This window comes from Salvelinus namaycush, chromosome 7, assembly GCF_016432855.1.
Source record: "Salvelinus namaycush isolate Seneca chromosome 7, SaNama_1.0, whole genome shotgun sequence".
NCBI lineage: Eukaryota > Metazoa > Chordata > Actinopteri > Salmoniformes > Salmonidae > Salvelinus > Salvelinus namaycush.
This window is the reverse complement of record NC_052313.1, coordinates 25,013,943-25,028,144: the sequence shown is the minus strand read 5'-3', so window position 1 is coordinate 25,028,144 and position 14,202 is coordinate 25,013,943. Positions and strand designations below refer to the sequence as shown.

General features: G+C 44.4%; 1 protein-coding gene across 2 annotated transcripts in view; it reads left to right on the top strand.

Annotated features, from left to right (window-relative positions):
• Positions 1 to 13,501, top strand: part of LOC120051137 (SWI/SNF-related matrix-associated actin-dependent regulator of chromatin subfamily D member 3) — a 29,650-nt gene extending 16,149 nt beyond the window's left edge. For both annotated transcript variants that reach the window (XM_038997833.1, XM_038997832.1), the window contains 10 exons: positions 1,236 to 1,358; positions 4,214 to 4,336; positions 5,536 to 5,631; positions 7,343 to 7,444; positions 8,186 to 8,347; positions 8,587 to 8,684; positions 9,103 to 9,238; positions 9,905 to 10,027; positions 10,129 to 10,230; positions 10,535 to 13,501. In XM_038997833.1, the coding sequence (XP_038853761.1) occupies positions 1,236 to 1,358; positions 4,214 to 4,336; positions 5,536 to 5,631; positions 7,343 to 7,444; positions 8,186 to 8,347; positions 8,587 to 8,684; positions 9,103 to 9,238; positions 9,905 to 10,027; positions 10,129 to 10,230; positions 10,535 to 10,588 (1,119 nt within the window). In that variant the 3' untranslated portion in view covers positions 10,589 to 13,501. The remainder of the gene's footprint in view (positions 1 to 1,235; positions 1,359 to 4,213; positions 4,337 to 5,535; positions 5,632 to 7,342; positions 7,445 to 8,185; positions 8,348 to 8,586; positions 8,685 to 9,102; positions 9,239 to 9,904; positions 10,028 to 10,128; positions 10,231 to 10,534) is intronic.
• The last annotated feature ends 701 nt before the right edge of the window (positions 13,502 to 14,202 follow it).

Here is a 14,202-nt window from a genome sequence, read left to right as displayed (position 1 = left end):
GGCAGATGATTATGTGTTGTTAGAAATGTAGCGAAAGGGGATGCCCGGGTGATCAGAGGCTCGGCGGTGGGCGCCGCTTTTCAATTGTTCATCATATTTTCCCGAATGGAACAATCAATAGACTGGTAGGAAACAGAGCGACTGTGACACAACGTACGAGGCAATAGAGCGGGCACATCTCTCCACAGGTGAGGGCGCGTCCAGTGTGTGGTCCCAGTCGGGGCAAAAGAAACCCACGGCGAGCCGCTGTCCTCTCCCTGCCTGAGCCACAGCCTCCGCTCTCTCCTCCCTGCACCCCCTGCCCTCTCTCAGCCCGGCCCAGCCTGGGGTTGCATTGGTTGGCCATTGATTTTGCAAAGGCTGCTGCTGGTGACCGTGGACTGGAGCCCCATAGTGCTCATAAAGGCGTCTCTGTAGTCTGTGGGTCTTATCATAACACAAGCCAGACACAGGGAATGGCGATAGCTGCATGACTCAGGCGCCACAACGATGACTCAGGGACAGGGAATGTCCGCCACTACGTTCTGTCTGCGCTACACCTCAACCTGGCGACAGACAGACATGCAGATAGAGAAGGAATGAGATGGTCGAGGGAACAGTGAAGGGAGAGACAGGTAGAGAGATGGAGAGAAAGAGCGAGGGAGGGGTAATGCAGTGGGAGAGTCTGGGAGTCTGTGCCCAGTCTGGTAAGCAGCCTTGGCAGTGTGCCGACTCCCTACAGGGAGGGTAGGGGCGGGTTGGGTAGGGGCGGTGGGTTGGGTTGGCTCTGCTGCACCCTCTGCATTTCAAATGCGGACTTAGCAGCACTAAATGCTGGATTGGTGCACCAATTAGTGAGTGGTGCTGGGCAGTCACGGGTCCTGTAGGCACTACTGCCGGCTCTGTCACCTTCATTAGGTGTCACTCCTTCTGTTAGAGAAGGACAAAAATATTTTTTGGGGAAAATGTTGGCTTGTGAGAATACAGCTGCAGTGCAGACACCAGACATGCTTTGATGGCAGGATGTCTTAACGTGCCTTAATGAAACCAAAGCACAAACATGTAACTCAATGCCACAACTTATTGTCATATTGAGCATTTTTTCTGTGCAATTTTACTGGAAAATAGCTAAAGTTTTTTTTTTAAATCTAAAGAAATAAAGAGGTATAGCATTGGACATGATACAGTATACTGTGTGGCCTGTCAGAGACACTAACTGAAACAATTGGCTCTTGTTAACCCCCCCCCCCGATTAGATCCGTGAGCTGGTCCCGGAGTCCCAGGCTTACATGGACCTGTTGGCCTTTGAACGTAAACTGGACCAGACCATTATGCGTAAACGGGTGGACATCCAGGAAGCCCTGAAGAGACCCATGAAGGTAACAAATCATAGGCCTAAAGTATCTCACTACAATACTATAGTACACTGAGTGTACAAAACATTAAGGACACCTGCTCTTTCCATGACATAGACTGACCAGGTGAATCCAGGTGAAAGCTATGATCCCTTCCATTGATGTCACTTGTTAAATCCACTTCAATCAGTGTAGATAAAGGGGAGGAGACAGGTTAAAGAATTGAGACATGGATCAAGTATTTGTGCCATTCAGAGGGTGAATGGGCAAGACAAAAGATTGAAGTGCCTTTGAACGGGGTATGGTAGTAAATGCCAGCTGCACCGGTTTGTGGCAAGAACTGCAACGCTGCTGGGTTTTTCACGCTCAACTGTTTCCCGTGTGTATCAAGAATGGTCCACCACCCAAAGGACATCTAGCCAACTTGACACTGTCGAAAGCATTGAAGTCAACTTGGGCCAGCATCCCTATCGAACGCTTTCAACACCTTGTAGAATCAATGCCCTGACGAATTTAGGCTGTTCTGAGGGGAAAGGGGGTTTGGGGGTGCAACTCAATATTAGGAAGATATTCTTAATGTTTAGTACACTCAGTGAATACTATACTTTACTATCAGTGTTGGGGAGTAGTGAACTACATGTAATTCAATTACATTTTCCAGTAGCTTGATGGTAGTTGAACTAAATAAAAATCTTGGTAGTTTTTTTCAGTAGTTAATTACTTCCTTGCCATGTATAGGTGTAGCTAACTACTGGAACTACACACTACTTTTTGTGCAAAAATAAAATATGGGTGGAATAGGCAATCATTTATTATCTTTTTTTTGCATCAGACCTGCCTAATTCTCACTTCTGGGTTTAATAGGCTAAATTTCACATTCTGTTAACACATAAGCCCAAAGTGATCTGTTCTTGCGATTTGTAGTCTATGACATTTCAGATTTACATATGATTGTTTTTCCATTAAGTAGTTTGGATGTAGTGAACTACTTTTTAAAGTAGCTTTAGTTAAGTAAACTATGTTTGTCTTAAAGTTAGCTTGAGTGTTCCATAACTTCTTCCAGTGTGAAGTAATTGGTAGCTTGGTAAACTATTTTCAGAGTAGCTTCCCCAACACGGTATAATATATTATGCTATACTTTACATACATACTATGTACTATACTATACACTACACCGTACTGTATAGTTTACTATACTTTACTCTTCAGTTTATGTAAATCATTACGATACTGGTACATACAGTGCAATCGGAAAGTATTCAGAACCCTTGACTTTTCCCACATTTTGTTACGTTACAGCCTTATTATAAAATTTATTAAATCGTTTTTTCGCCCTCATCAATCTACACATAGTACCATAATGACAAAGCAAAAACAGGTTTTTAGAATTTTTAGCAAATCTCTATATATTTTTTTACTGAAATATAACATTTACATACGTAAGTATTCAGACCCTTTACTCAGTACTTTGTTGAAGCACCTTTGGCAGCGATTACAGCCTCGTCTTCTTTGGTATGACGGTACAAGCTTGGCACACCTGTATTTGGGGAGTTTCTCCCATTCTCTGCAAATCCTCTCAAGCTCTGTCAGGTTGGATGGGGAGCGTCGCTGCACAGCTATTTTCAGGTCTCTCTAGAGATGTTAGATCGGGTTCAAGTCCGGCTCTGGCTGGGCCACTCAAGGACATTCAGAGACTCGTCCCGAAGCCACTCCTGCGTTATCTTGGCTGTGTGCTTAGGGTCGTTGTCCTGTTGGAAGAAGAACCTTCACCCCAGTCTGAGGTCCTGAACACTCTGGAGCAGGTGTTCATCAAGAATCTCTCTGTACTTTGCTCTGTTCATCTTCCCTCGATCCTAACTAGTCTCCCAGTCAGTCCCTACCGCTGAAAAACATCCCCACAGCATAATGCTGCCACCACCATGCTTCACCATAGGGATGATGCCAGGTTTCCTCCAGACGTGACGCTTGGCATTCAGGCCAAAGAGTTAATTCTTGGTTTCATCAGACCAGATAATCTTCTTTCTTTTGGTCTGAGTGTCTTTAGGTGCCTTTTAGCAAACTCCAAGCGGGCTGTCATATGCTTTTTACTGAGGAGTGGCTTCCGTCTGGCCACTCTACCATAAAGGCCAGTTGATGGTTGTCCTTCTGGAAGGTTCTCTCATCTCCACAGAGGAACTCTAGAGCTCTGTCAGAGTGACCAAGGCCCTTCTCCCCCAATTGCTCAGTTTGGCCGGGCCGCCAGCTCTAGGAGGAATCTTGGTGGTTCTAAACTTCTTCCATTTAAGAAGGATGGAGGCCACTCTGTTCTTGGGGCCCTTCAATGCTGCAGAAATGTTTTGGTACCCTTCCCCAGATCTGTGCCTTGACATAATCCTGTCTCTGAGCTCTACGGACAATTCCTTCGACTTCATGGCTTGGTTTTTGCTCTGACATGCACTGTCAACTGTGGAACCTTATATAGACAGGTGTGTGCCTTTCCAAATCATGTCCAATGAATTAAATTTACCACGGGTGGACTCCAATCAAGTTGTAGAAACATCTCAAGGATGATCAATGGAAACAGGATGCACCTGAGCTCAATTTTGAGTCTCATAGCAAAGGGTCTGAATACTTATGTATATAAGCTGTTTCTTTATTATTATTTTTTAAACATTTGCAAACATTTCTAAAAAAAAAACTGTTTTCGCTTTGCCATTATGGGGTATTGTGTGTAGATCGATGAGGGAAAAAAACATTTTAGAATAAGGTAACAAAATGTGGAAAAAGGGAAGGAGTCTGAATACATTCCCGAATGCACTGTACTAGTACCAAAGTGCCAAGACTGATGTGTAGAGAAATAACCGCTGGTTCCAACAGTGTCTTTGGGTTTATGTTGACAGCAAAAGCGTAAACTGAGGCTGTACATCTCCAACACCTTCAACCCTGCCAAGCCTGACGCTGACGACTCAGACGGCAGTATTGCATCATGGGAGCTGCGGGTTGAGGGGAAGCTGCTGGATGATGTGAGTATACTACTTCATGTAGTACAATGCAATGCCACTCTATTATTTCATCATTACTGGTTTGTTTGATTCAGCGATATATCCTTTGATTTTGTTTAGTTCCTATGTTCTCTTATTGTAAAGTCTCCTCTATGGATGTTGGTGGTTATGAACGGTTCTTTTTCAACTGTATCCCTACCACTAAGTCAATTTCATTTTCTCCTCAGGACATTTTTTTCTGGGGGTTGGTATTTGAATGTGGCAGCATGGTTGGTTAAAATTACTTTTGACCACAGTGAAATACCTTAATAAAAACAGAACATGCCTTAATCCTTCAACCAAGTATGAAAATTGCTAGCTCTTTGATCCAGGAGCTGCTTTGTGGTGCGTTTGCCCCACAGTAATGTACGGCAGTCTTGTATAGTTCTAACATATGTCCACAACTCCACCGTCGGGCCACGTCAGTCAGCAGCAAGAGTTGTTCGGTTAGTTAGACCTTCGGAGGAATGATCAATGTTTCGCAAAATGTTTACACAGATTATGCCTGGGGCAGGAAAAGAAAGATGACCATAGATTGCTTTTTGCAGAGTTAGCTCGACTTCAAATGGTGGCTCGACTCAAATGCTCTCATCAGTTTCAAGACGGGGTTGTCATTTCACAGCAATTTTGAGGTTTTAGAGCCCACAAATATTTGGAATCAACTTTTAAGGAAGAAGACCATGAGAATATCCTGTTTTCACATTGTTTGTGGTCTCCTGCTACGTCTTTGGCCGCCCCCTAGGGCTTACAGTAGATACAATGATATCACTGCTTTGGTGTCCAAGAAATGTTACTATAGTCAATGACAACAGTATATATCAAGTTCTCTAAGGCAGGTGTTGGACAGGTCTTCGTAGTGGTTTAGTTGGAATCACTCCCGGGAACTGATGTTCAGTAGCCAGGAAACAGACAGGGTCAGACTACATCAAACTGGTTTACAAAGGGGGAAACCCTATCCACAATATAGACATGTTTGCCCGTGTGTGTGTGTGTGTGTGTGTGTGTGTGTGTGTGTGTGTGTGTGTGTGTGTGTGTGTGTGTGTGTGTGTGTGTGTGTGTGTGTGTGTGTGTGTGTGTGTGTGTGTGTGAGAGAGTGTTTGCTTGTTACACTCTTCAAATCTTCATGTCAGCCCAAATGTTCCATCCATGTTAAACTAACTCACCACTTCTTTGTTTCATAGCCTGGGAAGCTGAAGAGGAAATTCTCCTCGTTCTTCAAGAGCCTGGTGATCGAGCTAGACAAAGACCTGTATGGTCCTGACAACCACCTGGTAGAGGTGAGTTCATGTTCCCTGATGACCACTGACCGTACACAACCCTCTGTCCTCTCTCGTCTCGCTCTCGTCTCCTCTACCCTGTCTGTGTCCCGTCCGTAGAAATAGAATGAGAATGGAATGTCTTTTTCTTTTTTTGTAGTCACTTCGTGCTTTACTGCTTTGGGGACCCTCAAAATGGCCCCTCCCCCCAGTCCGCCCATTATGGCATAATTAACCTGAATGGAGATGTCCGTTCTATTCATTCCAATTCTATGGTCCCGCCATTCAGCCTCATCCAGATCTATTCAGCAGGTTTTGGGCAAACGAGGGGTTAACCATAGTCTTTAACCACAAAATACTTTTGGCATTGTATCTTTAGTTACAATGCAGCTCACAATATTCCTGCACTCCCGCTGTACAAGATTAGGCCATTGGCTACATGTGTGGTTTAGTGATACCAGATGGTTTGTATTTAGTTATGATTCAGAGAAAAGAGATCCACTATTCTTATGTATTTAGCCTATTTTGGTATTGTTGGCTACTGGAAGACCTGACATCACTGTTGTTCAGTTAGCTGGCTGATGCCATCATCCGATAACAGAACTTTTACAGTAGAAACACAGCCAGTCATATAGAGCTCATTACTCTCATATAGCGAGTTAATGACATCTAATTTGAGCATTAAATGGGTTTAGGATCTCGAGGAATCCACTTTATCAGAGAATGAAGATTCTACCAGAGAATGGTGTCTGGGATTCCAATCATACAATTCTGTGACCTTTGAATTGTAAAAACATGGCTTGGAGAGATCCTGTTTTTGGCACTGGGAACAAGTTCACACAGCACTGCAGGATGTGTTATGAATTGACAAAATGCTTAATTGAGTGTTAGAGGTAAGAGTACTTCTCAAGGTTTCCCACCTTAGAGAATACCTTTGAATATTTTAGCAAGGATAAATGGCATAGATGCATCTTTGCTTGAATGAATCTGTCCATTTTAAGAAAATGTTTCACGATCCTGAAGTAGCACAACACAATTATGAAAACATACTTGTGTAAACCCTACATTGAGTTCGTGGGTAAAGAACTAGAAAAGCATTCCCAGTTCCCTCCCGGTGTTGCATGCTAAGTGGCTACAATGCACTGAAAAGCAGGGAACTTTAAGTGTTTTTCTTTTCAGCTGCTGACCAGTAAAGCGAAGGTAAGATGCAGACTCAACTAACATTTCCACATAGATAAAATGCCAGGGAGGGTTTGAGACCCGGATAACAGAGGACAAAATGTAATCGTAACGACTGTAATGCCAAATAGAGGTTTCATTTGGGTAGGGTACAGTCTCAACTTGATAAGCCATGCTCTTATTAGGTTACAAAATATCTCTGCAGATTGTCATTTTCAATCGGACCATCATTTCCTTTTGAATGCCAACATATGAGTTAGCGACTCTGCAAAAACAAATGATCAACCCTCTGCTGTCTTGCTAGTTCACTCAGTTCCTTACCACGCCATGCATGATCTATTCTTTTACAGCGATTCAGCCTTCCAAAAGACAACAAACTCAAAGGGTCGAGAGCAAGGCTGCTCGTTGAAAGTGTACACATTTTGGTTTTGTATTCTTTTATCGTCTTTGTGTGCACGTTTGTATGTACACATTCAGAATGTTCTGGAAGTCCGTGGCCGGTGCCTGTAGGTAGTGTTCAAGGTGGAGTTTTTGTCTCTGTGTTTCCTGCTAGTGGCACCGCACTCCCACCACCCAGGAGACTGACGGCTTCCAGGTGAAGAGGCCAGGGGACGTGAGCGTGCGCTGCACACTGCTGCTAATGCTAGACTACCAGGTGAGGGCGCCATAGAGACACTACCCACTGGGCACAGACATCAGTTCAACATCTAGTTTTGATTTACATTTGGTTGAATTGTCAGGTAACTTGAATTCAACCAAAAATGTCACCTCATCCTGTCATTGGATTTAGGTTAAAAGTTGGGTGGGGGGGAAATGAAAATCTCTTACGTTGATGACTTTTTGGAAATTCAATACATTTTCCACGTTGATTCAACATCGTCACATTGAATTTTGGGGTTGAAATGACTTGGAAACAATGTTGATTCAACCAGTTTTTCGCATTGCTGTCCACTCATGTGCTTTACTAGAAAGTAGTACATGAGACTAAAAGCTATTCAGAAGTGTGTCAAATGTGTCCGCAAAGCAGCTGTCATCTGGCAGTTGTAATAGTTCCTGTCTGGGGTTCCTAGTTCCTGTCTGAGGTTCCTAATTCCTGTCTGGCGTTCCTAGTTCCTGTCTGGGGTTCCTAGTTCCTGTCTGGGGTTCCTAGTTCCTGTCTGGGGTTCCTAGTTCCTGTCTGAGGTTCCTAGTTCCTGTCTGGGGTTCCTAGTTCCTGTCTGAGGTTCCTAGTTCCTGTCTGGGGTTCCTAGTTCCTGTCTGGGGTTCCTAGTTCCTGTCTGGGGTTCCTAGTTCCTGTCTGGGGTTCCTAGTTCCTGTCTGGGGTTCCTAGTTCCTGTCTGGGGTTCCTAGTTCCTGTCTGGGCTAGTACTGATGGTGTTCTCTGACCTCTCCCCAGCCCCCCCAGTTCAAGCTGGACCCTCGTCTTGCTCGCCTGCTGGGTATCCACACCCAGACCCGCTCCTGTATCATCCAGGCCCTGTGGCAGTATGTCAAGACCAACAAGTTGCAGGACTCCCACGACAAGGAGTACATCAACTGTGACAAGTACTTTCAGCAGGTAGACGACACTCTTCTAGTTCTCCTCTGTTACTGTGTTACCTGTTAGCTGTTGCATGTTGTTGCCTACGTCCCAAATGGCACCATATTCCCTATATGGTGCACTACCCCATAGGAGCCCTATGGACCCTGGCCAAAAGTAGTGCACTAAATAGGTACTATGGTGCCATTTGGGGGGGACACATTTCCCCATCTCTGGTGCTAGGCCTTTATTCTGAGATGTTACTGTCTTCCTCTCAGATCTTTGACTGCCCGCGGCTCAAGTTCTCGGAGATCCCCCAGCGTCTCACCAACCTCCTCCTGCCCCCTGACCCCATCGTCATCAACCACGTCATCAGGTGAGCAGATCATACGTAACACCTACCTGACAAATTCCTGGTTTTAAGGGTGACTGCCTGGTCATAAAAGGCGACACGAAAAAGTATCAATTCTTTCAACAACAAAAAGTTGAAAGAGATACAGTATAAAAATCCAGCAGATGAATACATTTGAAATGCTATAAAATAAGAATGTGGGCACAGTGTTTCACAGGTAATGCCATCCCAAAGGGCAGATAATACAATACAAATTTAAATTCTAGCCTGGGAGGCAAGAATACTGGTGAGATACAGAAAGACCACCAGCATTTTTGCCTCCCAACCTTTTCACTGGTCTTACCTGGTTAAATACAAAATACAATAAAATGTGTATCACATTTCAAGTGCTGCCAACAACCTCAGAAAGTCTTCTCACCATCATCCCCCCTCCTTCCTACAGCGTGGACCCTAATGACCAGAAGAAGACAGCGTGCTATGACATCGACGTGGAGGTGGAGGACCCCCTGAAGGGCCAGATGAGCAGCTTCCTGCTCTCCACTGCCAACCAGCAGGAGATCGCCTCACTGGACAACAAGGTGGGACAACCACACAAGAAGGATAGCCAATCACAATTACCCAAGATGACCTTTAAGGTAGATTTACATTGCGGAGATGCGGGACGACTAAGTACCGTGAGTTATATGTGAATTAGAGTTCAGAGCAGTTTGACTCTGTTGGATACAGTTTTATCTGATTCTCCCGGAGAATCTTGTCGCCTGACATGCTATCACCAGGGTTGAGATCAATTCCATTTCAACACTGAAATTCCAGTTCTCTTTTAATACTTTTCAAATTTGGAAATGGAATTTTGTTCATTTTCTGAATTGACTGGAATTGAATTCACCCCGACCCTTGCTAACACTTTTACGCACGCCGTGGGTAACAATTTATCGCACCGGTATAAATGGCAGTGTAGGGAAAAGCTGAGGTGTCGGGAACGGGATTGTTGTTCCCGCATCTCCGCAATGTAAATCTATCTTTACACTGTGTGTGACACCAAGGTGTTGTGGCTTCGTGTTCCTGTGTGAAAAGCCTTGACACTGCCACCACCGTTTCTTACACAATCTGAATACAAATTCGGGGGGGAAAACGCAGTGACTCAAAGAAATGTGTGTATTGAAATTGGAAAGTCATTGTCATATGCTTCGAGTAGATTTGTGTAAGCTGTCCTCTGACACCAGTGATCATTACGAACCCTTTAGATCCACGAAACCATTGAGTCCATCAACCAGTTAAAGATCCAGAGGGACTTTATGCTCAGCTTCTCCAGGGATCCTAAGGGCTACATCCAGGACTGGCTAAAGTCCCAGAGCAGAGACCTGAAGGTGAAGGCCCCACACACACACACACACACACACACACACACACACACACACACACACACACACATACGGTATGACTAACCATGCTCTCTGATTGGCTGCAGCTGATGACGGACGTGGTGGGGAACCCGGAGGAGGAGAGGAGGGCGGAGTTTTACCACGAGCCCTGGTCCCAGGAGGCCGTCAGTCGTTACTTCTACAGCAAGGTGAGGAGACACGTCAAACACTGCACCTTTAAAACCTTTTAACAACTCCCACAACACAGCGTCCAAGTAGGAACACAAACTGGGAATTGAGATCAGCGTGGAATAGTCATCTTTTAGCTTTGAAGCTGTGCCTGCTCTGTTACACTAGTCTTACCACAACTGTGTAACACAAGCAATCCAACTTTATTTAAATAACCCTTCTTACAAATTGATTGATACTGGGAATCGACCTCGGGTGTAGTGAGGCCCGGGTGTTTCTGTGTGTTTGACGGTGATGGCATCCTTCCACTCTACCCTCTGACAGATCCAGCAGAGGAGACAGGAGTTGGAGCAGGCCTTGGTTGTGAGGAACACCTAAACGCCCTGTCAAGGACGTCTCTCTCTCTGCACTCTTCATCTGACCCCAGACCTGTATTTTTGTGTGTTGTGTTTGTTTGTTTTTTTAATCGCTAGGGAACTGACCTCTGGCCCATCCCCCAATTGCATGTGTCCAAAATAAAACGTCCCTCAATCTGTTCAGCTCTGACTGACCGAACATCTCTCTCCACACTCCTGCGACCACAGGCCTTCGGCGGACATTTTGTTTCTCAAAAGAACCCTAACACAGTGGGTTGCTTTTAATGTCAACCACTTAGAACCCACTAGCATGTCACTGTCTTTCCATAGAGACTAGAAGTCATTGTACCAGCTGCCTGCAGAACGATTACTGTTTTAGAGCCTTCTCATCTCAACCAGATTGACTTTTCTGCTGAGTCATAGTGGTCCACTGCGTCTCATTCGGATGAGCCCAAAGTGGTCGTTTGTAACCCAATGTTTCAAGTGTCTTGACTCACACACAGTGGATTGTGCCCATTGTTTTAGTGTATCATTAGTGGTATTGTTCATGTGAGCAATATGCTCCAAGTGTGCATGTGTGTTTTTGATGTGTGGAACCAAATTTACACCAGCAGAATGAAGATTACTGTTTGAAGTAATGGGTCGGGGGACTGGGCTAATTTCCCTTCTGAAGCCCAAATGTTGAGGTCTGTCATTTAAAAAATTAACTTGTTCAAGGAAGGCAGCTTTCATGAATGAGATTTCCCCCCATTATTAACTAATCAAGACACAATCGAAGATTAGTTTATTTTTTCCACCTTTCTACCGTAATTCCCTTAAACAATGTAACTGTAAAAGTAGATCTCTGTATAAGTGAATATATTCCATCAGATGAAGTTGAAAGGGACAAGGATGAATAAGACTCATATCAGTTGACCGTAGAAGATAGATGTTAACGTGAGGAGGTGACGGTAGGCACAAGGCGAAGTAATGTAGTAACACTTGGTGGCCATAGCGTGGCGCCTTAGAGCCAGGACAGCCTGCATGTTTTTACACAGACTAACTCTCTGTAACACAGAGCACCCAGACAGACTTATCCCCTGAAGGCACGTCTTGACCGCAGTAAATTACCGTGCAAAATGGATTAACGTTAGTGGTTAAATGTTTGTGTTGCTATTTTAGACATATGTATTCCAGGGGCTCATTGTCCTGTCATAATAACTGTACAAAAAGTCATGTTTGGGAACAGTATTAGCTACAGAACCCTCTCAGTGCTCAAATCAGTGTTTTTAATGTTAACAAAGGACACATTTTGGGATATGATGTGAGAGTAACCAACATTTCCTATGTTGAAGAATCATGGGGCGGGCAGTGAAAATGCAGCCTGACAAATGTTGGCCCGAAATTTTTAGTAATCCTTTTATTCGAAATGAATGGGGAAATAGGTCTTTGTTCATTGTATTTTTTAGTTAACATCTATTGTGAACTACCTGTCTCAAGTGGATCTGTCTGACAGTATTTTGTCCTTGAACGTTTTGACAGAGTCACCAAAGGTCTCGATGAAGAGTATTAGAATGGTTCAAATGGACAATGAATAACGATTACCGTGATCTTGTCTAACCCCGATAAAGCTATGTTACCAGTTGAAATTGAACAAGGGTGAATATGACAACGTTTTTAAAGGAAACCTCTGAATGTAAATCTGTTTGTTTTTCTTCAGGGAGAGCACTGTTTGTGTCAGTGTGTTTGGTTTAGTGAAGGGCGGGACATGGGGTGGGAAGGATCGGGGTCCATACGTTTAAAGGTGTAGGACAGGGACGCTAGTGTCCCTCTGTGTACACTTGGGGGAAGGGTGTGGGGGATGGTTATTATAGGCCCTTGTTGAGTTTTAATAGGGCAGAACCACAAAATGTAATGCTGGGAGTGATGATACCTCCCTCTCTCCCCACCCACAGGGAACGCCCATCTCTTTAACTAACTTCCACAGCAATTCAGTTCTGTGCCCTTCCACAGTAGTTTTGTGCTTGTGATGGGAGAAGCCTTCTCAGAAATCCGTTTCTGATATGAAGTCAACACTGCTGTCTTCTGTAAGGTTCAGTCACATCAAAATTGTGTCCATGTTACATCTCTTTTGTGTCAACATTTTCTTCGACATAGCTGAGACCTAACTCAGCATAAACAACGAGGTTGGATTTCTTAAAGACCTATGCATGCTGCATGGACAGGTTTTATACATTTAAAACGGGACATGTAAATACTCTCACAAATGCATGGAAGTGGATGTGGAGAGCAATGGATTTGACACAATTTCCATGTTGAAGGGGCCTTTACTGAACATTTGCTAAAAACTTGCGGGCTACCCAACCAGCATAGATGTTATCTGCATAAGAGTTTTTGTTACTACAGGTTACGTGTATTTCAACCGCACCAAGCAAGGGAGCATAATCGTTGTTGTATTCAATTATGTGTCAATCAATACTTGTGTTTGACCCAGATTGGTCTTGTATGGTTGGCAGTCATGGAGCATTAACTGTAGGGCTCCCCTTTCTGGGCATTTTAGAAACTACAACTCACGGATGCCGGAAACCTTGTGTCATCTGACTATAGACTGTACCTAAACTGTGTGCTCCTCTCTCTCTCGCTCTCTGACTAAAAGCATTGATATTGGTCTACCCGAATGGATAGGTGGTAACCGCAGTTTCTGTGCATGACTTTGTGAGGAGTGCCCATGTTCCTCACAGCTCTCTTTCCACTGCTACACCGTTTTGTCTGTTGGTCACCACCATGGAGATATAGCTCTCACTTGTGCAAATGTGTTGGGTTACCCCATTCTACAAACAAACAAAAAACAAAGGAAGAAAAAAATAGAAAAATGAAATGATGAAACTACAGCTGTGACTCAGTGAGACAGCCTGGATGTAAATAAAGAAGCGCTTGCCAAAGTTTGTAAATGCCATCAGGTCTGCAGTGTGTGGTTTATTGCTAAGTCAGGGGGATGGCCTTATCCGAAGATCAAATGTTTAGATTTTTCATGCTGATCAATGGTCTAAATATGTCTCCTAGAAACATCAAATTGGAAAGACCAGAGGTGGACTTTGCTATATTTCATAGGTTTCAAATGAAATGGAATCCAGCTGCCCAGGGGGCTATATCTATCAATGTGTAGCTTAGTCTATAAACACCTTCATACAGTACTGGGCCAAATAGTCTTTGGCTTTGGTGAGAGGTAGAACACTTACATTTTTGCCAATAAGCTGACTGATAAAAGTCAGAAGGGAGTAACACTTCTAGCAGTCCTCGCATGAGCAAGACGTTGTTTTGAGATGGCAGACAAGTGAGTTATTGTTGATCGTGTCTAAACAGGTGGCGTGCATGCAGTAATGCTAACCTACAACCTCAGCGCTAGCTAGCTACTGCAGAAAGAAACTCTTTCACCCCCCGCCAAACCCTGGCCTGACATTCATTTCGCCCCTCGGTGCAATCCTCTCCCCCCTGCCCAGAGAGGGAGGAGACAGATAGACTGTCAAGTGACCTATTCAGTGCTCTGAACCCCCCCACCCACCACACTATGGAGAAATAGCTCCCCCCTCCCTCTCCCTGTTGGACTGTGGCCAGGTGGACAAAACCCACCCTGCTAGGGCATTCTGAATCTGCACT